We start from the raw sequence: 24,150 nt of genomic DNA on the forward strand, positions 1-24,150 counted from the left end.
TACAAATGTAACTTCTGTTAAGGTTAACAGTTAAGGTTAGTAAATATGACAGTGTCTAAGGTTGTCTAAGTCTGTAACCTTTTGAAACATCCATCCATCCATTTTCTATACCGCTTATCCATCAGGGTCACAGGGTGCTGGAGTCTATCCCAGCTGACTACGGGTGAGAGGCGGGGTTCACCCTGGACGGGTCCCAGTTAATCGCAGGGCCAACACACAAAGACAGACAACCACACACTCTCACACTCACACCTAGGGGCAATTTAGAGTAGCCAATTAACCTAATGTGCATGTTTTTTGGGATTGTGGGAGTAAGCCAGAGTACCTGGAGAAAACCCGCGCCGGCAGAGAGAGAACATGCAAACTCCACACAGAAGGGCGTAGACTGGCATTCAAACCTGGAACCCTCTTCCTATGAGGCGACAATGCTAACCACTGCACCACCGTGCTGCCCACACCATTAACCCTTTTAGGAGAGTTGTTGTCCCCAATTCATGCAATTCATGGCTCTCTGTTGTAGCAGATGTTTTTGCTCCACTTTTGGTCAAGGTCAAGGAGTTTTTTATTGTCATTACAACCATGCATGTGTAATGCACAGAGGAATGAAACAAAGCAAAGAAGCAAAGTCCATGCAGTGGATGAAGATGACACAGAACAACACACATATGGACGTTAAGATGGATACCGAAGCTCAAGCGAACGTCATATCTGAAACAGAGTTCAAGAAAATCTGACCCAGACCCAAAATACATGCAACAAAAGTGAAAGTACGTGGATACTCAGGAGCAGAAATACCTGTGATAGGAAAATGCATGGTTAAAGTGACACACAAGAAAAAAGGGCATATTCTAGCATTCATTGTAGTGCTGAAGAATGTGCAGCCCATAGTAGGTTTAGCTGCCTGTGTGAGACTGAACCTAGTTAAGAGAGTGCTTGTTGTAGAAACTGATAATGATGCTTACTATGATGATTTGATAAAGAATATAGTGACCTATTCCAGGGTTTTGGCTGCCTTTCTGGAGAACACACAATCAGAGTGGATAAAAGTGTGCCACCAGTCATTCATTCATGCCACAAAGTACCATTTGCTCTTCAAAAGCCGCTGAAAACCGAGTTGGACAGGATGAAAAACCTGGAAGTGATTGAAAAGATCGATGAACCAACTGAGTGGGTGAGTTCTCTTGTTATTGTGGAGAAAAAGAATGGAAAGCCCAGAGTTTGCATGGATCCTAGCGATCTGAACAGAGCAATAAAGAGAGGACATTTCAAACCGCCTACAAGAGAAGAAATATGCACATTCAACAGTCCTTTTGGCAAGTAGAGATTCCAGCTGCCATTCGGTATTGCTTCAGGGCCTAAAGTGTATCACAAGACCATACACATGATCTATGAGCACCACGTTCTTGAAGCAACCAGAAAATCGAATCTGAAGCTCAATAAAGAGAAATGCCATCTCAGAGACATCCTGAGCAGTGAAGGCATCAGACCAGATCCTAGAAAAGTGTCAGCAATTGAAAAGGCCAAGGCCGCAATGCAAGAAGGATGCACAGAGGTTTAACGGCATGATGGACTGTATGGGAAAATTCATACCCAATCTCTCTGAAAAGACGGTGGCATTGAGACAGTTGACTGAAAAGAAAAAATTGAATGGGAGTGGAATCATGAACATGAAAAATCATGGTGTGACTTGAAAAAGCTGCTTACAGAAGAACTAGTTCTTAAGTTTTATGATCCAGTGAGACCTATTAAGATCTCATCAGACGCATCACAGAGTGGGCTTGGAGCTGTTCTTATGTAGAAGTATGGTGACTGGCAGCCTGTTGCCTATGCATTGCGATCTATGACAGACGCAGAGACAAGATATGCACAAATTGAAAAAGAACTGCTCAGCATAACATATGCCTGTGAAAGATTCCACCAGTTTGTGTCAGGACAGGCGATCAGTGACCATAAACAGGGCAGGCAATCAGTGACCATAAACCACTGATTGCATTATTCAAAAAGCTGCTCAGTGACTGTCCACTGAGAATCTGAAGAATGATGATCTGACTGCAACGCTACACACTCAATGTGATGTACAGCCCTGGTAAGCTGATGAACACAGCCGACACATTATCCAGTGCTGTTGACCCAAAAGAGCCAGCGAACACCAAAGTGGATAATAATGTAAAAGTGTATGTGAGCATGATCACAAGTGCACTGCCTGGTGCAGATGGGAAGATTGAGCTCATAAGAACTGAGACAAGCAAAGATGAGATGTTAGAAACACTGTGCAAAGCCATCATAGATGGATGGCCCTACTGTAAGCAAGACTCTTCAGCCACACCCTGTGCCAGACCGACCATATCAGAAGGTGGGTGCTGACCTCTTTTCTTCTGGGGGAAAGGACTACATGGTGGTCACAGACTATTATTCCCTATATCCAGAGGTATGCAGATTGCACACTACAACAGCAGAGACTGTGATTACTTCAATGAACGACATATTCTCAAGACATGGTGTGCCAAGTGAAGTCTTCACGGACAACGGACCAACATTTCCAACATGAGGTTCAGATAGTTCACTACAGAATGGGGCTAGTGGGTGGAAAAGGCAGTCCATACAGTGAAGAGGCTCATGGGCAAGGCAAGAGACAGTGGAACTGACTTCTATTAGAGCCTGCTGGTATACCGTACAACTCCACTTGAGTGTGGTGTGTCACAAGCACAGCTCCTTATGGGACGACACCTGAGATCAAACCTGCCCATTCAGGATAACCTGCTTAAGACAAAGGAGGGAAGCAGCGTGAAGAAGTTCAAGGAGTAGTAAAAAGCAAAGCAGAAGTTCTATTTTGACCGAGGAACAAAGAAGTAGGTTCTTTGTTCCTTTGTTACCTGAACTGCATGCTGGGGACCAAGTGATTTTTAAAGACAAAACACATGGGGCAAATGTTCTGTGTTCAACCAAGGTCTTACACCATTCAAACAGAAGATGGTGCTCTTCTGAGACGAAATCCCCAAGATCTCATCAAGGGACCTGCAACAGTGGAACAGTGGGTTGAGGCTGCTGAAGAACCTCAGCACACACTTGAAGCTCCATCATCTGAGGCACCTACCCAAGTGCAAGAACATACACTCAGCAAATCTTCAAGAAAAGTGAAGTGCCCTGAGAGACTCATTGAATGGATTTAAATATGGTTATATGTTGGTTGTAAGATTATGTCATAATATCTCTTTAAGTTTTACTATAGTTGTGTACAGGTGTTGAACAGACTAAGGTTAGTGCAAGCTGGTTGTGTTTCTACCTTTAAGTTGTCTAAGTTTGGTTTAACAAGACATCAGAGAGATATTACTGTTGTTCTTTATGTATATGTATATAAGGGAAGACAACTTAAATTTTGTCAGAGAGAGATACTTTATGTTTATAATTGAAAAAGCTTTTATGTTAAAGAAAAAGAAGTAAAATACTTTTATTTTGAACTGGGAGATGTTGTGTTTATAAAAGTAGAATGCTTTTATTTTGAAAAAAGGAAGATGTAATGATAGCAGCAAATGCATATTTGCTTAGTAATAGTGGTTTAAGTTAATGCTGTTTATATACCGAGACAACAGGGGGCGTTCTGTGTCTGTGAGTAGTTGTCAGATGATGCTGTTGTTGTCACTGTCTGCAAGTGAATAATCCAAGTTCAATAAAGTACCTTCTCTTCACGATAAAATACCTTCTCTTTTAAGCAATGGTGTCATTATTGAGAACTCCGTACAAAACAGTACAAAAGGAGTACACATATTGAGTACAAAAATAGAAAAAATAAAAATATGAAAGCAAAAAGTACGTCCATTTTAAACAAGCAATAACAAGCACCTATAAACAAGTGTATAGATGTATTCTGCCAGTCTAGTCCCTAGGAATTGAGGATTCTGATGGCTTGGGGAAAGAAACTGTTGCAAAGTCTGGATGTGAGGGTTCCAATGCTTCGATACCTCCTACCAGATGGCAGGAAGTTAAAGACTGTGTATGGTGGGTGTGTGGTGTCATCCACAATTCTGTTGGCTCTGCAGATGCACTGTGTGGTGTAAATGCCTGTCATGGAAGGGAGAGAGACTCTGATGATCCTCTCGGCTGTCCTCACTATCTGCTGCAGGGAGGAGCTGTTCTGGATGGTGCAGTTCACAAACCAGGCAGTGATGCTATAGTCCCTCTGTAAACGGCGCTCAGGATGGGGGGTGGAAGATGTTCTTTTCTCAGCCTTGTGAAGCTGTAGAGATGCTGTTGGGCTCTCTTGGTGATGGAGCTGGTGCTGAGGGACCAGGGGAGGTACTCTGCCAGGTGAACACCAAGGAACTTGGTGCTTTTGACGATCTCCATGGAAGATCTGTCAATGGTCAGTGGAGCGTAGTCCCCCCCTGGCCCTGAACATCTCTTTAGCTTTGTCTATGTTAAGAGACAGGTTGTTGACTCTGCATCAGCGCTGTAAAGACAGAGCACCTGGTCACCAGGGGAGGGGTGGTCTTCCTTGCCCCTGTGTCGTTCTGTGGTTCATCACATCCAGAAGGGAGGCATCCCCGTCACAGGCAGATGGAGTCGTCCTGTAGTTAGTGATGGCCTAGATTCCCTGCCACATGTGTTGTGTTGCTGCTGTGGAAGCGGAAGTAGCCGTGTATTCTCTAGGCATGCGTGCCCTTTGCCACTCTGATGGCCTGAGCAGTTTGGCCCTTGCTGTTCTTAGAGTACTTAGGGTGTCCAAAGTGGGCTCTGCACGGTACGCACTGGGGATGTTTGTGTAAACAGGTTCAAGTGGGTTCACATGTTGGTGATATTTAGGCTGAACTGATTTGAGATTTGCATGGTTGAACTCTCTGGCAACATTGAACAGTCCCTCAGGGTGAGTGTTCTGCATGGGTAGTTGGAACACTGCCCACACATTCGTCTTTAGCTGTGCCCTACATCCTAGCTTTAAATATAGTGAGTGATAGTATATGGACAGTATGTCAATCAACCAATGCTGCATTGGCCAGACACCATATGTGGAAATTCTCATCCTGTTTTTTTCTATAGTGCCATAGTTGAGCTGCTTAAATAGGAAATGCTATATCAAAATTTATCGGAATGAACTCTTTAATTTCTGGAAACTTCATGTCACTAAGCATCACCTATAGGCTGAAATACCAAAGACTATTTATAACCAGGCTAGTTTAAAGCACTTGTTTTTAGGAAGGTCTTCAAAAACATGCATTAACATTGTAAATACAATATAACTTTACCACAGTGGATTTTTATTTTTATTTTAGGACAAAATACTCAAATAAATTATATAGCTGCTACGATTTATGTTTATGCTCTTAAAAGGCTGAAAGCAGCAGTTTACCCTTGTCCAGAGTTTGAAATTGTGCTCTCAAATATTCCTGAACTCAGCATTGCTGGGAAACTAGTAGATCCATCATTGCAGCTCTACATGAATAGACTCGGCTGAAAGTCATATTACTCATTTATATTTGTGCAACACATTGACACTTGGTGTTGCCCATTCATTACTTTGAGAGAGTGAAACACTCAGTCATATCCATTAGAATGTGATATAAATCTGCTCTAAATCCATTCAATTAGAGCCTGTTTCCTAACCTTGGAGATGTTGATTTGACACCAGATTAGAAATATGAAAAAATGCAAATTCAATTCAGTGTTTGGATAACATATGTTTTGTGACTGAACATTACGTTTTAATAAGTTTGAATTCTGCTCAGTCATGACCTAACTTTTGCTAGTCTGCTCCATCCTAGTATCTCATGCTATGACTTGATCTTTAATGAGTGTCAGCCCCTTCCTTGCCAGGAGTCATGTCATGTCCAGGGCACTGGTTTGTGTATTGGACATGGAGAGGCAGTTTCTTTTTCCATCATACGAGCACCAGAGTATGAAAACTGAAACTACTCATGTGAAATTAAGAGTCAGTATTGGCCCTTTATTTAGCAGTGTATGTTACAGCCCACCAGTATATCTAATGTTCATAAAATTCAGCTAACACATGTCCCATAATACTTTTTAACATTGACATTAACACATTTATGCTTTTAGCCATTGTACTTGAACGCTGCAGTGGAACACTGGCAATATGTGGTTTTATTATTAGATATAAAGACACTGAAAACTCTGCCATACTATCAACTAATAAAGTAAACTAGTGCAGTGCTGGTTCAAAACGTGCCTGTTCAGAACAGGCAGATTGCTGGTGGCCTAGTGTCACATCTAGCTTGGATGCAGTACATGTAGTACAGTACCTCTGAGTTCTCGATTTTAATTAAGAGGCTATGATTGGGAGATGCCATCCCTGGGAATAGCCTCTTATGGCGTGTCTAGAATAATAAATATAATAATTTTTATTTATAAATTCAGCTGTCTATGCAGACTGCGTAATGGAAGGAACTGATCTGTCGATATTTAACCTACAATATGTAGCATTTCTGCATTAACATGTCAATAATATGTACACACATTATCCCAAATGTTTCCAACAACGTCCTGTCCCAGAGAGATCTGTCATTTTATTCAAGTTTACGGTGTGTTTTGCCTGTCTCTGTTACTTCCAGGAGAGTCACAGTGAAATAGGAAGTCGCCAAGTGTGACAAACACAACGTAAATAAAACTTTAAAACAGGACCTTGTCTCTCTGTAACCACATGGAGGTCACTGCAGGCCAGCAAACTGCTACTGCTGAAGAAAAAAGCACTTTATCTGCTCTTTGTTGAAATACATTGCACCTACAGCACCCTGCGTGCGCACACACACATACACACACACACACACACACACACACATACACTATTTGACACTTCAGCATGAATGACCAGTGAAATTCAACTTGAAAATTTAGGGTTACAAAGAATAACGCTTGCTATTTCATCACACATGTCTGTTCAATGTACTTCTGATTGCAATAATTGTATTTAATAATGTTTTTCTCTAGTCCCTGTGGCAGTATTGTCTATGTTCCTGTTTGTGCATCAAAAAAGCTTTGTTGAAGCTGCATCTGCCTCATATAGTGGTGTGGAAAGAAGTCAATAACTAATTTCTGCCTTTTACAGTGGAAGCTGTTTTTCTGCTGCTTGCAGCAGTTTGTCATGTCTTCCTGCATCCTCCAGCATCCCCCTCCACCCCATTCTTTATAAACAGCCTAATTATACATGCTAAATCAGCATTTGTGTCATTTGGCTAAATTGCTTTTTGAGACAGGGATTTTGTATCATCAAATAATTATCTTTACAGGACCTAAAAAACAGTTTGGTTGTATCAGTTTAAGTATGTATCAAATGAACAAGGAGGTCACCATTAGTGATACAGGCATGAATACAAATTAGGTAAGGTATAACCTGACGGGGCACACTACCAATATTTCACATAAAGGCCAGTTTACTGGTTATGAGGAGTTTCTCTCTGTTTCACTCCTCTCTGTTGGTCCTACTGACGGTCCTACTGACGTTTCTGTTCTTTTTAGTTGGATTTACCTTCCTCTGTATGTAGTTTTAAAAATTAATTTGGCCTCTAACCATCCTCTACTCAAACATGATTTAAAAAGCCAAAATATCACAGATTATTAAAGGAAGAGGGATACTGAGAAATGAGTGTTTTGCCTTACACCAGAGAGCACCGACCACTGATTGATTTTCTTCTGTTGTAGTTTTTTGATGTATAACATTCGGCACATTGTCTTATCTGTGATATTTGCCTCTCACACCCTGTGTTGAGAAAAGCCAAGACTTCACTGTCTTTCAGTCTAAAGGAATACAGTTAGCTTCAGTGCAGCATTTGTGTTTGTGTGTGTATGCGTATGCTGTGTGGCAACCTGCAGACAACTCAGCGAGTTGGGAAAGTTGGGATGACCTTGAATTTCGCACTCCTTGTTCAGTATTAAATCTGTGGCCTGTGGCTGTCGCAATGAAAAAATACTGTCTGAATCAGGGATTGGGATGCATGGCACGCATGCTGATACAAACATAACCCCAAAGAGAAGACAAAGATATTCAGTGAGGCCTAAGGCCTTGAGCCCTGAAACACAGATGACATCAACTGGTAAATGCTTTGGTCTGAGAGACTGCAACGGCCCAAAACTGTAAAAACAAGAATGGGCCAGAGATCTGTGACATAATCACATTAATTTGTTATTTGAGAATTTTTATTTTATGGTTATTATTTTCTTCATGGCCCTTAAGGGACCGACTGTCTAATTTGAACTTACATTCTCTCAACTCACAGAATGGATGAGAGGTAATAAACAATCTACTTGTTTATGCCAAAGTGGCATCATACACTTACCATGGGCCTACACAAACATTCATGTCAACAATATTACATACAAATCAAATGAAATAAATAAAATATATTAAAAGACAGTTGCATTAAAATAAAAACCAGGAGTGTACATTCAGTCAGAGTGCCAAAATGTTTCAAACACTTATGACACTGAGTGATTTAAATTGAGATTTTAGTTTTAAGAGAAAAGGTCAGCTCTTGCATGGTGATTTAGAAAATTTCTGTTAGAGAAATTTGTCGCATGTAGAATAATTAACTGAATATTGAAGAGGGCCATAATTTGGATAGTCATAATAGATCAAAATGATTTGACAGGGGGGCAGCCCTAAGCCCTCTGAGATTTATGGGGAATATGAGAATGTTGTTTTAACTTCCTAACAATTCAATTCAATTCAATTCAGTTTATTCATGTAGCGTCAATTCACAACAAAAGTTATCTCATCACATTTTCCAATTAGAACAGGTCTAGACCAAACTCTTTAATTAACTTTAAATAACAGCGATAGCCTTCTCATTAAGGTCATGGTGGATGCAGAACATGTTTCATCTTCTCCTTGTACCCTCAAACAGCCATGTAGCAGCAGTGCCACAGGACCGCTTCAAATGTAGACAAATGGCCTGAGTTGAGACCCAAATCAAGTCAAACTCAAGAAGGTCAATGAACATAGTGCTTCTTTGTAATCAAACTGGTATGTTGCAGGTTGGCGACCAGATCCTGGAAGTGAACAACCAGAGCTTTGTCACCATCTCCCACGATGAGGCAGTTCATATCCTCAAAACAGGACGCCACCTGGTGATGAAGGTGAGGGATGTGGGTCGCCTGCCTCATGCACGCACAGTGATAGATGAGACCAAATGGATCTGCAGTCAGGCCATAGCTGAGACCAGCGCTACAGCTAACCCAGCACCTGTCACCAACCACAATGTAAATGCTGGTATTCCTGCTAGTGTCAGTACCAGTACCTGCGGTTCAAGGTGAGTGCATTATACTGAGTTTCGGTGATTATTTGCCTTAATAAAATGAATACTAGAAATCTGATTTATGGTTGTATAACCAGCTGTAACAATTATAGAATAGAATTATTCTATTCTCAAAGGCACCTCTTCAAAAATGTGACTACACCTCAGGGCTACAACTTGTGTAACAGTTTAACTTATATCACATAAACCTATTTTAACCCAAACTACGGTTTATTTTTCTCCAAACCTAGCCAAGTAGTTTTGAGGCCTAAATAAACTGTACATGGCTAAGACAAAAAAGATCACATGATAAAAGTTACCTGACTTCATCCTTTGCGGTAATTCTAAAATACATAAAATGTGTATGGTGTTAAATGACAAGTGAAAAGCATGAGAATGAATGCATGAAATGAAATGTCCTTAAACGTGGTGTGCTATTTATACTGTATATTATCCCATGATTATTGAGGAGAATATAATTAAAGCACCACTGACCTGACTGAAAACCTCTGTATAGTAGTAGTAGAGTTGTAGAGGTGCCATTAACAGGTGAAATCTAGCAGTGAACTATAATCAACCTACAGGACTCATATATACTCATACGTAGTTGTATCTTTCTATTCTTATCCTAACTCTTATTTTACTCTCTTTTCATATTTATATGTCTAACACTGTCTCCAAGTATATTTCCTACTGTTCAGCATCTGTGCTAAACTGGGCTGGACTGTAAAAGTGACAATATATTGAATTGAACTGCATCAAGTATAAAGCCAGTAGTCTCATACTGCTGGAATTTACTTCATGCAATTCAATTCTGAGTCATCAATCTTATGAGAAGTGGTTATATAGGCCCAGTTTTCTATTGAAATGAACCCAAGAGTTCAAAAGACGTGAACTGAACACAAGTTACTGCTGAAGTAAAGCAGCGCTGTATTGTCACACTGTTACGAACAGACCAAACCACACAGTCGGTGACTATCAGTTTTAATTTAAAAAGATCATCAGATTTGTAACTTCCATCTCTGAGCTTAAGTCTGTTGTTATGGAAAACTCACCTGTTTGATCATGGCAGAAACTGCTAAAATGATGTTTACTTTTAGTCAGACCGGTCTGTTGAAACATTTTAGAGCACATATTAATCACTGTATGATGTTCTGTTTCCCAAATGAATCAGTCAGTTTGGAACCTGTGACAGGATTTAAATCGTAAAGGTGAGAAGAAAATTACTGTGGATCAATTCATTCATTCAGCTCAGTTAAAAGTAAATCAGTAACAACAGAAATGTTGCCATATGGTAGCCCTGTGAACAAAATCCCATCTATTGGCAGCTCCATTACTGAGATTGGTTCTGTTTGGAAGGTCCAGGACATGAAAACCTTTCCCTGCAGAGGCAGATTGTGTTTGACAGCTCCATTGTGTCTGACAGAAAAGCTACTCCCCTCTCTCCCCCTCTCTCTCCCACGTCCATCTGTCTCCCGGCCCTAATGGAGCTGACCCTGATCGAGAATTTGGGGAGGTATAAATTTCTCTGGCTGCTGCTGCCTTGGAAATCACACAAGGTGGCTCTCAGCTCCACACTTCATTAAACTCACGTTGCCTTGTTGCCGCCTCAGGCTGGCCTAAGCTCTGATGTTGTTGTCATACTTTTAATGTTCTACATGCATAAGAATCAGTGAGGTGCGCCGGTTGTCATTTACGGTGATACTTGTATGCGCTGCTCTCAATTCAGCTTTGTTTGTAGGATAAATATAACTACAAATAATTTGTTTCGTTGTTGTCTTTTTTGCAGACCATCTTCAGCCAGAGCTAAACCTGTATTAGCAAAGGTAAGAATAGCAGCCCTGCATTACTGGTCTTTGTGTGCTTGACTGACACACTTTACACTTGACTTTACCTCAGATTGTTAAATTTAAACATTAAACATTCAGGGAATAGGTTTCTTACTGACACATTCACAAGTTTAAGCTGACAAAAAATTTGCAGACAGTAGATTTTCTTGGCCAAAATGATACCAATATCTGTACTAAGCCAAAGATTGTTTGTGAAGTAAAAGAAACACCACTTTTTAACATCACTCTAGTATCAAGAGTGAGAGAGTGGGTATCTAAATGTGGTTATTATTATTATACTTAATTTATTTTGTTTTATATATACTATATACTCAACAATAAACTGATTCTGAAATCAGTTTCAGTTGTTATAATCTCCTTGCTGAATTTTCATTCATATCACAAAAATAATTTCAGGGCATTCACTAAAAGGGACAGTTCCCCTCGAAATAAAAACACATTTTTCTTTTTTTTCTTTTTTTTTTTTTGCCTGTAGTGCTATTTATCCATCTGGATTGTTACTAGATGGAGCCCAGAAATACATTTGAGAAACTCAACAGCAATGTCTCTTTACAATAACTAAACAGTTTGTTGAGTTGAGTACTGTTGGAGGTCAGTTTGCTCTGGAGTAATATATCAGTGTCAGATCTTGATGAGGAAGATGTGTGAAACCAAGAAACCAAATATCTGTGGATTCGCCACATCAGTGTATTTTAAAAATTGTCCATCATAAGTGTGACTATGTTTTGGTTGTATGATGCTAAATTGGTAGTATACTCTAACAATATCGGTGTGATTGCTGTGTGGAACATGCAAAAAAGAGAAAGTGCTTTTCACTGTGGTAATAATATTGTTTAATTTGTACTACTGTAGTACTTGGTTTTTTATATTATGGTTTAATGACAATCCAGAAGACAGTACCAGACTCTGAGTTTTTGCTTTGTCTCATGAGTGTACCTGTTGTCAATCCATTTTCAAGCTCTGATTCATGCAGAGTGAATCCTGAGTACACATGCTTTCGTTCAACCTGCCATTTCATTCAACCATTAAAACCCTGGAAGCTGCTGAGTCCGGTCAGTCTTTCACGCTGACCGGCTCAACTGGAATCATTCAGGGTGAGGTTCAAGCATAGACTCACTTGCTGATAAAGGGAAAAGCATTTTAAGCATTTTTTCATCTAGTCTAGTTGATAGAGCTAAAAGAAGGCAAGCATGCAGCAACTGCCACGCCTGGCTGTGAGAGGCTGAGCCACCTGTTAAACAAGGACCTAAACACTGATTTTACTCTTTAAACCTTAACATCAACTGAACAATGATTCTCCAAACCACCACCCAAATTTTTCCTGCCCATCCGGTGGAGGAATCGAACCGGTGACCCTCCAATGCCCCCCTGTCCTTTAATATAATAGACACAATCACTTGCCATATAACAATGCTCACACTCCAATATGCTGATGTGGCCTGGGATGAACTTGAGTTTGACACCCCTTGCCCAAGGGAAAAACTTTGCTATTGGGACCCTATTTTGCTACTGAGATGAATGCCCTTCCCCATCCCCTGCCTTGTTATGTTATGGCTGATCAGTGTATTTGTGCCCAAGTAGTGGGTTGGCATGATCCAGTGGTGGCCAGCAGTATCACATACAGTTTCAAACTCATCTCTTCATTGTTAGTCCTATGCTTTATTTGACAAAGACTACCTTTTCTGAAATAATAATACACAGCCTTTTGTGTTCTGTTGATTGCAGGTAAAACACACAAAAACCTTGATAAAGAGTTTATGTCTCTTCAGAGAGTTCCATTTCCTGAACCTGGATACTATAAGTAACAACAGGAAAATCAAACTTTGAATTCCCATGAGTTTTATGATTGCAAAATGTAATTGAAGAGAAAACAATAACTACAACAAAACGTTTCTAAACATCAGTGCCTGTAACAGTATTGCTATTTAGAGGGACAAGTCTAGTTTACTGTCTTTTCAGACTGAATTCTCATTCTTATTTGACACATGAAATTCAGTGACCCAGTCTGGAGGCTCATCTGCCAGCATCTGTGAAAATACAGATGTTGCCGGGCGCAGATGTAATTTAATGGTCTTCATGATTTATTGATGTTAAAAATACAAACTCGCTACTCCCTCAAAATACACAGAGAAATCATGCTCAGCTGTTGTCTGCTCTTGTAAAAGGGAAATCTGTTCAACAGTATATTTCCATGATTACCTGTCTTTTGTTCTTTGAATCCACAGTGTCGTAATACGTTTTAGATTCATTTAAACCTTGTGTAAAAGGATTTTTCTTTTTCTTTCCCTCCAAAAAAAAAAAAAGATAAAATGAAATAACATTTTCAAAAAATCATAATTTCATTTCATGCACACCAGGTCCTCCAGGGACTAATTTATTACCCTTCTACTTGCCTTCAATTAAGTACAGTAACAGGAAGCACCAAATCTCAGACAACTTACCCTTAGAATGTATTGTGTGACATCAAAGTCAACAAATCTGTCCTCCCAAGACAAACAACAGAATCTGCTTTAGCTCACACTAGTGCCACAACTGTGTTGTTTTGTATTTTCCTTTCTGGGCTGGAAGCAGGATTGTCATGCATTGTGTAGGTGGATATTTGCTGCTTGTGGTCACTTAGTCCCTGCATTTTAGCAAATGTGTCTGTCTGACAAGTAAAATAAATTGTACACCATGATATGCCAGATATGTTCTCCTGCATCTAAATCAGCTGGTCATGTTACTGTTGTAATAATCTAATCTAATCTACTGTGCATATACAACATATAATACTATCATATCATCATAGAAGTGGCCATTCAAAACAAGTAATACAATATTTCCTAATCCAGAACGCAGACTCCAGTTTGTGTATGAAATATTACTGTGTAGCAACCTGACCAGTCAAATTGTATTGATAAAATACATTATATTTTACATAGTTGAATGAAAAGTTGTATTTAAATTAATAAACCAGCATCTAAACCAAAAAATCAAATATCAGCAGGACTGATAATTGTTTCTGACTGCTGAAAATAAATGATATGTTGTAAATGATAAATAATATGTGTTTGTATTTGTTTCTTGATCTGCAAAGAAGCCCGTTAATGTTTTAATACAAACTTTTGCATTTGCAATAAATGGTGACACCATATTAAAAATTAGATAAACTGTTTGTGCGTGGTCTTATGGGATCACATTTCATTCGACTGACTTGACTTTGTTCAGTTTTGCTCCAGTGACGGACCCCTCATACCAGATACAATCATAGCTGAGAGTGGGTCTCTGGCTGAGACATCTCCAGTCCTTTGTGATCCAAGTGATCCATTCCCTTCTTTATAATGTCAATGCACATAAAGTCAAGCCTTGTAACTTGACAGAGGCAGGCTCAAGGTCAAATACAATCCACAAACCCTTATGAAATATTGATTTTCCAATTCATCAAATGACAGTAAGAGCTTTTTTTTCATCCTTATCTTCATCTGTTTCTGTCCTTTCTCTCTCTCAGAGACATATCAAGCATCCCAGCTTTCAGTTATGGATATATTTACAGTATATATGCGTAATTGGACATATGCATTTATATATTTTATATATACATAGATAATAACTTTCTCATTTTTTGAATTTCGTACTCTGATTTATTATGTTGTGTTTTACTTATTCCATTTCCCCTATCTTAAGAAATGTTTTGTTTTGCCCCATTCCCAGCTAAAACTTTGTGGGAGGGAAAATTTTCCCCAACGGCTTCTTCCCTGCTTGCAGCATCCTGTTTATTCTCTCACTTCAATACAAAGATTTTCACACAGGACCTGCTGAAACTCACTCAATCTACCAACAGTGAGAAGAGCTGTTTCCAAGTCAAGCTGCTTATGAAGATAACAATGATGGAGTCTTGAAGGCAAAAAAAAAAAAAAGAAAAAGTTCTGCCTGTCTCACCCTGCAGCTTTGAAGTGGTGCTTTTTCTCTGAGCAAGATAAGCTCAGGCATTGCCATGTGTACAGGTTGGGGGTGAGGGTGGAAGGGTTGGGGGTGGGGTGGCTGCACGTAACTGAAGACTTCCAATCTGCATGCTACTGGGCTTGTAGAGTTAGATAACCCTTCTTATCCTCTCTGTGTGTGACCCTCATTTTTTTCTCTTTCTTTTTACATTTACCTTGTGTCGACCTATCTGTCCATCCAGCCAGCAGTATACAGAGTTGTGGGCCCACCGGGTGCTCAGGTGTCTCTGGAGCAGCAGGCCTACATGCTATTGACAGAGCCAGAAAGGCAGACTATGGCCTACTACCTGCAGGAGTACCAGGAGGGACACATAGGAGTGGAGCCACTGACCATGGCCCTGTTCGAACTCTTCAACACACATGCAAAGGTACAGCAGCTTTTGTGGGGTCATAAAAAGGAATGAATGTTTTAAACTTGTGTTTTTAAACTTCTATATTTGCAGTCAACCTACTAATTTCTACAGGTGACTTTATTCAAAAAAGATACAAAATCTACCTCCCCATGCAGTGATTCCCAATAAGATCAGGACCAGACAACAAACCACAAGGCTAAAGAGATTCAAAAGGAACTCAATTTAGAACAAGATGGGATCAGTGTCTTGTGTGTGTGTGTATGACTGGGTTAAGTGTCATTGTGTAGCATTTGAATAATTTTAAAGATGTGGTAATCACATAAAATAGATAATAATAGGTAACACAGCATAGCATAGCCTCTGTAATTTTATGCTTTTCCCCCTCATGCTCTTATCCCAGTTTTCTCTCTTTCTTCCCTGCAGCTGTCCATGTTGTCTGAGGTGAGGAGTCTGGTGGCTCCCCAGGATCTGGAGTTGTATGACAGGCTAGTGGTGCATCATGAGAGGGAGGCACACCAAGCCTGGCATGGAGGCCTGGGAGTGCTGCATCCACAAGGTCACTGCAACCACACCGCTGCTGCAATCCATGATGCAGGACACACCAGTGCTGCTACGGTAGATAACATATCTGCTACCTGAAAATGTGACATCCATTGAGATATTGTGTGGTATAATCCTACTCTTTCCTTGACTTGTTCCTGTTTGCCTCTTTAATGTGACCTTATATAATATCAAAGAAATAAGTCATAATAGAGCAAGATAAGCACTGACACAGCAGCTCTCTGGCTGGAATTTTCAAGGTTAATTTGTACTAATGACTGCCTTGCTGCACCTTTTTGTTACATGGCTGCTTACCAAATCATTTGGCAAAAAATACTGATTTAAAATGATTTACTACAAGCTAAATCTAATTTAGCAATACCAGCTGCCACAAAGTGCTGCTTGTTAATTTCATTAGCATTTAACAAAAACGGACTGCACCTTTATATTGTGGATTGATGTGATTGGATAAAACAGTTTAAAAAGCCTGTTGTTCATTTGAAACAGAGCTGAACAGACAACTCAACAAAACTGTTAAACAAATGAGCCCATCCTGAGATTGTGTTCTTGTATAGTTCCTGTACTGTCCACATGCAGTTCATATGTGTGTAAGGTTTCGTCCTCTGTTTTATCAATTATACTTTGGGGGCTGATGTGAGTTTGGTAGACAAGCGTCCCAGCAAGCTTACAAGTCGTACAGTGTCACCAAATAAAGTTTTGATTTTTTTTCAGGTGAGAAATGAATTTATGAGTTTAGTTTTCTTCTATTTTGCTGAGATGATGACAAGAAAATGATTTTGATGTGGCATCTAGCAAACCTGACTCTGGAGATGACAAGCTAGTAAGCTTCCAATGGCGTCCCCGATAGTTACTAGGTTATCCTGAGATGTGGATGAGTCTCAGAAATTTCAGACTGTTGACTGGACTTGGCAAAATCAAAAAAGGACTTGCAACTCAACTTGGACTTCATAAATTCCAAGTGAAGTTACAAGTTATTGCCGTTATAACACCCATCACTATCTCTGCAAGCCTTCCGGTAATTAACTGGTGATGTAGTTCTGGATGTTTTCATAGAGCTTCTAAGTAAATAATTTTCTTGTGTAAATTGTTTTTAAAAACATGACAGTTGTTCAGTTTTCACCTGTCCATCATTAGTCTCGTAAGCACCAGAACAGTTAAAGGATAGTGACTCTCCGGTCAGCCAAAAACATAACAATAGTTATCTTTCCCTTTTGTTTATTCCCCACAAATATCACATAATTATCAGCAGGTGTCCTGGACATGATAGGAAACTTTAATTAGGTATTAGCTGCGCTTGTCTCATCTGTGTAGACATGGACACAGTTCAGTTCTGACTGTGGTTCAACCTTGTACTTATTTTTGTACTGCTCTAATTTGTATATATTTCAAGGATTCATATAAATTAAAGAAAGTCTGTGTGCGTGTGTCACGGCGCATGATTTTTCCCTTTTCCCTCAGTCTCAGCTGGCTCAGCCTTAGACACAGAACAGCCCATCTTTGTGGCAAGTCAGCGACTATGTAGTATTGATGCTTCTCTGTGGCCCACATCAATCCCCAGAGACCTCATTGTGCCAGGTTACGGTCTGCTTCTGATCCACTTCCTCCAGCAGTTTGTGCCCTTAGAGGACCCAGATTAACTTGATCTAACAACACTGCTTGGTTTTAGCTTGAGCAAAGCATGGATTATTTTCCTCTGCTTTATGATCCTAGCCCACTGCTTTGTGGCCACAGGTGCTTTTGGTGCATTTGTCTTGTCATGGTTAGCTGTTTGGTGCTGCTATTAAAAGCTTGCTGGTGGCGGTGTTTGCCACAGCACACCATGCGTCTGTATAATTGCCCGTGCTGACACGCTCATTATTGTGACTGTGAAATTACAACCTCCCCAATAAAAAGCTAATTGCATTTAATTGACAGTCACTTAGTTACTCAGGGAGAAACAGTAAGATTCATTGTAGCAACAGCATGTTATGACACATTGTTGTCTCATTAGATAGATAATTCAATGCAGGTTGGCTGCAAGATCATTTAGAATAGCCAATAGCTGTAATTAACATAAAAAATGTGCCAATGATGACTAAAAAGGTAGAGGATAAGGATACAAAAAATCTATTGGTTAATACTTTATACTCAGGGGGAGTAAATTTTAAATTAACATAATAATAAAAAAATTGCACACATTTTAACCCTCACCAGAAACCAGACCCACTGATGTCCTTTGAGTAGTGTGTTTCAGCATGATTTTGGTAAAAGGGGCCTAAGAGAATCCTGCCATTATGAAAATGACCATGAAATGACCATTTTTATTTCACTTTCGCTAAAACTGAGCTACAATCATAATTCAAGTTGAAATGCCTTTTTAAAATTTCATTAGCGAGCATAGGTTAGCTTATTGTCTACCAAATTGAAAATACGTCTGAGTCCATGTCTCTGTGTCTTGTCATAGCTGGAAAAGCACAGGTGTTACAAATAACATTAATGATGGGCTCTGCTCTATCAAGTGAACCCGTAAGCCATGGCTGTGTGACAGTGAGCTGCCATGAACAACACCCTAAACACCCAATCCACCTCAAACTGAAGCCGCTACGTGGAATTTAACCATCATTCTTCATCTCATTTACACCTGTGCTTCTCCCATTGTGAAAAATGTTTGTTATCAGCGTGACAGTGTAGGAATTATTTTTGCTTGTTGGAATAATACTGATGTGTATAGAGAGGTGTATGAAAAACTATGTTTTATTCAAAGAAAAATGTCACAAGATTCAGAGGAAAAGAAAAACAAAAAAGACCGTTTTTGTGGGCATCAAATATATCTACTACCTTATATCTACTTAATTTCAATAGTTATTCTTGTAAATTATTCTGTGTGTTTGCCTGGGCTCAGATGAATGAAAGTATTCTTGATATGGAAAAGGGTTCCCAGGGCTTCTGAAGCCCACTTTAAAGACCACTGCTTGGTAGTTATGAAACTATAGAGCCTCCAGCTTCAATTGGCCTCAAATGATGATGATAAAAAAAAAAAAAAAAAAAAACAAAAAACAAAAAAAACACTTTGTCCCAACTGTCTAAACTTTCTTGCACTCATTATGTTGTCCTGTGGGGCAAATCCATCTGGCATCTGCATTAAGTAGGCTAGAAGAAACCATGCTCACTTTTATTGCACATTTTGCCCTGCAGCACTACAGTGCTTGATAATGTTTCTTTCAGACTGACAGCTCTGTTGGTGGTTGGACAGAAAAAGACCAGGAGGAGAACACTAATGCCTTACAAAACATTGCACTGGTATGTGTCATTCTTTGTTCTATCTGTCATAAACAAAATACATATGCAGAGATAAGTGTTTTGTCCATGAATAGGTTTCCCTGACTGTCCAACTTTAACACCCAGATACTTCAGCCATAGAGATAAAATGGATCAAACAACAGTGCTTCCATATGTCCAGGGGACAGAACTTACTAACAAGACTTAAAGATGAAAGTCCCATTAAGGTTCACTTGAAGCTATAACGTGCATTACATCCCACAACAAGAAAGTATAGCATTTTTACACTATACTGCAGCTAATATCTGAAGTCTCCATTGAGGGCGACTCTAAGAAAGGTCACAGAATTATTTATATCAAAATTTTATCCCCCAGCACATTTCATATCAATTTGACAATGGATTCATTATATATTATCTGCATCTGTAACCTTTTAGCTAGAGGGAGGAAGATCATCAAGATCAAGTGTCCAAAACTGAAAGAGCTCATCCTGTGGGGAGCATAAATGTGCTTAGTGAATTTCATTGGAATCGTAATCTTATGGTGGTGCAATACAAGGGTCCGAAAATCATTAGAAGAGCTCTGAAATGAATGAGTGATACTGCAATTTTTACTCCACTATCAAATTTATTTGATAAATTTAGTTACTAGTTGCTGTGCAGATTGCATGCTTCAGAGTATAGATTATTTTTGCATTTATTTATTTTATACTCTGTCAATAAAAAAAATCGCTTGACCCCTAGTATACAGTATATTCTTCTAAATGTATGTATAATTTACTTTTAGTTGTAAAGCCAGTCTGTCATAGTTGTCTCCAAAACATTCAGCAAATGTTAAATCTTAAGGATTATAACTTTTTCATTTTGTTCAGAGAGAGAAGCTGTGCCATTCATGTGTGTTTTTTGTATATTATTGCTTTATTTCCACTGACAGGATGAAATGCAGGCTTCAGGTGAATCTCCTCCACCATTCAGGGCTGCTCCTCTCCACGCTCAGAGCAGGTCGTCCAGGGAGAAAGAGCTCAACCGGAAGCCTTCAGCACGCCTGGTGCAGCCCAGCTCCAACCTGCTCCTCAGTGGACCCAGCCGGCTGCTCCAGGACTGCCTCCACAAGTCGCTCAAATCCATCCCCTCCATCCACCAGCCCTCACCAGCCCCAGCTCATCACACCTGCACTGGTGCCACTTCCCTCAATGCACTCCATCACACCTGCCAGAGTTCCCTTCAGCTCTCTGACTCTGAACAGCACAACCACCATTTTGCTCATCACTTCCACCACCATGCTCCTCACTACAGCCGGCCCAGTTCAGGACACCACACCTGTCCGGGTTTCCTGCACCATCGGGACTCATCCAGCTCTGCAAAGCCAGAAGCATCTATCAAGATCTCTTCCAGATCCAGCTCCTATGAGAAGTCCTCCATCTTGTCAAAATCTGCATCCTCTTCCAAAGCAGCATCTCCCATGCCCTCCCCTCATCCGTCACCCTGTCCCTCTCCATGCCCCTCCCCCTGCCCCTCTCTCATCACACCTGCTGCTCCATCCTGTAGTCCTGACCGGCCCTGCTCACCTGCTCTCACTCAGAAAGTCCTCATAGCAGACATGAACCGGCTCTCTGCAGATTCTAGACCTCAGCAAAGAGGTACACAAAACTGGCTGTGTGTTTGGTCTTTCTGTGCAGAAGTACATCTCATATATGCCTCATGTTCAGATGCTTCATGCTATAAACTTACAAGGAAATACCATTTACATTACAATAGGTTGTTGGTATAGCAAGCAGTTTCAGTGTGACATACAACAATAATAATTTGATGGACATTTGTCTGTGCTTTGTTTCACTTTTTAGGACTTCCATTTTAAACTGTTGTTTACTCAGCTAATGTTTTACACAGGTTTTTAAAATTGGCAGTCCTTCAAACCTGCACCCTAAGAACTACAACCATTTCCAGTTCTGGCCATGAAAATTCAATAAAAAGGGGTTCTTAGAACTATGAAGAGGTTCCTTCAGGGCAAAACACTATTACAACACTATTGTGACTATATATTAGAATGTCTTGTAGAGATGAATACTGAATCAAGACAAGAGCTTAATGTAGGGATAGAAATCTAAAATACTGTTTGTTTAGAATTAATATTAGATGTAAAGCCTCTAAATAAAGGCTTGAATAAAGAATAAAGGCTCTTTTTTGCAGCTGAGGTGACTATTGGCCACTGTCCAAGAAGAGACAGTACCTCTGATGCTATGTATTGCCTCTTTGTACACTGACATTATAATGTCCCTTCCAGGAGCCACCCTGTCTCAGCTGTCAGACAGTGGCCAAACTCTGAGTGAGGACAGCGGGGTGGACATAGCCGAGGCAGGAGGCCTCAGTAAGGATGGCAGTCCTCGACCAAGCAAGAACCAGCAGGGCCATCCAGAACATCCAGGAGCCCTTGCACCTCCTCCAGGGGCAAGCAGACAAGTGAGGGCTTCATGCTGTCTCAATAAGTCATTACATTAAGCATACTGTTCATTCTCTTAAGAAATACAGATTTGTCTTGCCCCAAGGTGACCTAATTTGCCAAACCCAATTATTTATCAGTTTACGGTTTCAGTTCTCTGGATCACTACTTCTGTTGCTTTTAATACATTTATGGAATGAAATTAACAAATACAAATTACCACAACCCATTCATTTTTCACTTATTTTCTATACCGCCTATCTGTTAGGGTTGCGGGGGGCTGGAGCCTATCCCAATTACCACAACTCATTAGAGACAAACGGAAATACTGCAGATACAACAATGTGATTCATTATACAGTACCAGATTATGTGCAGTATCATAATGATGAAACAAAAGAGCACGTCACTGTTTGGCAGCAGACCAATCAAATGAACAGATGATGAAACAAACAAGAGAAAAAACAAGTACACTGTGTCTCAATTCATCTCTGTAGAAGGAGAAGACTGTGTAACAAAAGAATTTATCACACCAACACAAGACAACATGTAATGTGAAGATAACATGTGAAGATTTTGTCAATAATTTATATTTCTTTTATAATGTACTTGTAATGATAGATTTTCACAGAGCTGTGAGAATTCTGTGGTTTTAAGTTGAAGATATAAATTGTCCTTTGGACCACCAAACTGCTGAACTACAACCTTTATTTTCTTACTTGTGGAAAAAATAAAATGGAAATTTATAAAATCAATGGAACTAAAGAAAATGCAAATTGAGAAAAATAATTGAAATTGCCTGCAAATCAGTTTCTGTGACTCATTTGGGATAATCTTGCGCCTTCCAATTAGAGCACACAAGGAACAGTGAGAAATATAGAGAAGCAATACAACTCAAAACACTGAAGCAGAATATAAAAGAGATGCATGCTACAGACACATATGGACCAAAGCCCCAGCACTCAGGTCATATTTCATGCACAAACAATTGAAAATACGTATTGCCGATCTGACAGTTTTTGCAATATCATTTTTAAAATATTAACCGTAAAACTGACTTTCAAACAGCCACAATATTTCACTCATTTATTACCAATTTATAACAGGAACATGCAGGTCCTTAACTGTTGTTTAAACAGAACAGACCTGTTTGCAAGGTCTATATACACAACAACAAAGCTTGTCAGTGTTGTTTTTTTATTTAAATTAAAGCAGCCCTAAATGTGCTGGGTATACTATATACAAGGTGTGCCTCACACTACATGATAATTCTAAGCATGTTTTTACCATATTCATACAAGAGAAGTGACGAAATGAAATAGGCTCAAACTTGCGTAAATGCAAGCGTCTTTTGAGCTGCAGTTGATGGAGCTGCTCATGGATGGAGCTGCTCTTTTTTCTTTTAAAAAAGGGTACAGGTTCCAGGACGATGTTTTTCTTTGTATTTTTTAAGCTTTCGGTTTAACGAGCAGTGCCATCGCCAAAGTCATAGTTCATCTCTCTATGCACATATTTTTATAATATGTAATATAAAATTAGTATGTGTAACTCCATTCCCAAAAAGCTAAGAGAAAATAAATGTATGTAAAATGCAATGATAAGCAAAATGTTTTTGACCTATATTCAAATGAGTACAAAAACAAGATATTTAATGTTCAAAGTAATAAACTTTATGATTATTCATAAATATACACTCATTCTGAATTTAATGCCTGCAACACATTTAAAAAAAAAGTGAAGAAAGCCATGTTTCATGTACTGTGCCCACTGCGCGTCCTGTTCTGCTATGCTGTATGTAGGGCTGCCCTGTGTCGTATCCAGTGTTTGTCTGTGCATCACAGAGAACAAGTTCTGGGCCTTTCTGTCTGTGTGCAACGCATGTCACACTGGCTGTTCGAGGCTGTTTCACAGCTGTATCTTTCCCAGAATGCATCAGAGCACACTGCACCAGAGGGATTTCACTGTCCACAGGTTTGCACTGAGGAATGTCAGTGGAACTTACTTGCACTGCAGCTTTTTGGTTTTGTCCCTGTTTTTTTATTCATTTTCATATGAATAATGCCTCTCGATTTTCTATGACTCACTCTGTACTGAGCGTAGAGGGATTGATATTGTGGAATTCAGTTGTACATTTGCACTTCTGCCTGTCAGTGCATGGTGGTCCATTTTTAAATTACTTTATTATACCAGGCATAGCATTAAAAAATGACTCAGATAACCAAAACAAACAAACAAAAAAAAAACAAAAATGCTGAATACAGTGCAATATTCTTCAACCCGAGTTCACATTACACACACATGAGTTAATACAAAACTTCATTCAGGCCCACCTAAAGACAGAAAAGTTTATACCTGTTCTAAATGTTTTTCTGTTTTTCTAAACGACAATTTGTACTCACAGGCATCAGTGGTGTTGCATGCCTATCTACAAAATGTTGCAGTGGTATATATGATATTAGTTGATATAT

At 39.6% G+C, this 24,150-nt stretch overlaps 1 protein-coding gene across 1 annotated transcript in view; it reads left to right on the top strand.

The window, feature by feature from the left end:
- LOC124057429 (whirlin-like) overlaps positions 1 to 24,150 on the top strand; it is a 62,959-nt gene that overhangs the window by 33,213 nt on the left and 5,596 nt on the right. The window contains exons 4-10 of the mRNA XM_046385671.1: positions 8,983 to 9,257; positions 11,032 to 11,068; positions 15,255 to 15,440; positions 15,849 to 16,040; positions 19,191 to 19,265; positions 20,178 to 20,883; positions 21,528 to 21,703. Coding sequence (XP_046241627.1) covers positions 8,983 to 9,257; positions 11,032 to 11,068; positions 15,255 to 15,440; positions 15,849 to 16,040; positions 19,191 to 19,265; positions 20,178 to 20,883; positions 21,528 to 21,703 — 1,647 coding nt within the window. The remainder of the gene's footprint in view (positions 1 to 8,982; positions 9,258 to 11,031; positions 11,069 to 15,254; positions 15,441 to 15,848; positions 16,041 to 19,190; positions 19,266 to 20,177; positions 20,884 to 21,527; positions 21,704 to 24,150) is intronic.

This window comes from Scatophagus argus, chromosome 4 (genome assembly GCF_020382885.2).
Source record: "Scatophagus argus isolate fScaArg1 chromosome 4, fScaArg1.pri, whole genome shotgun sequence".
Lineage (NCBI taxonomy): Eukaryota > Metazoa > Chordata > Actinopteri > Scatophagidae > Scatophagus > Scatophagus argus.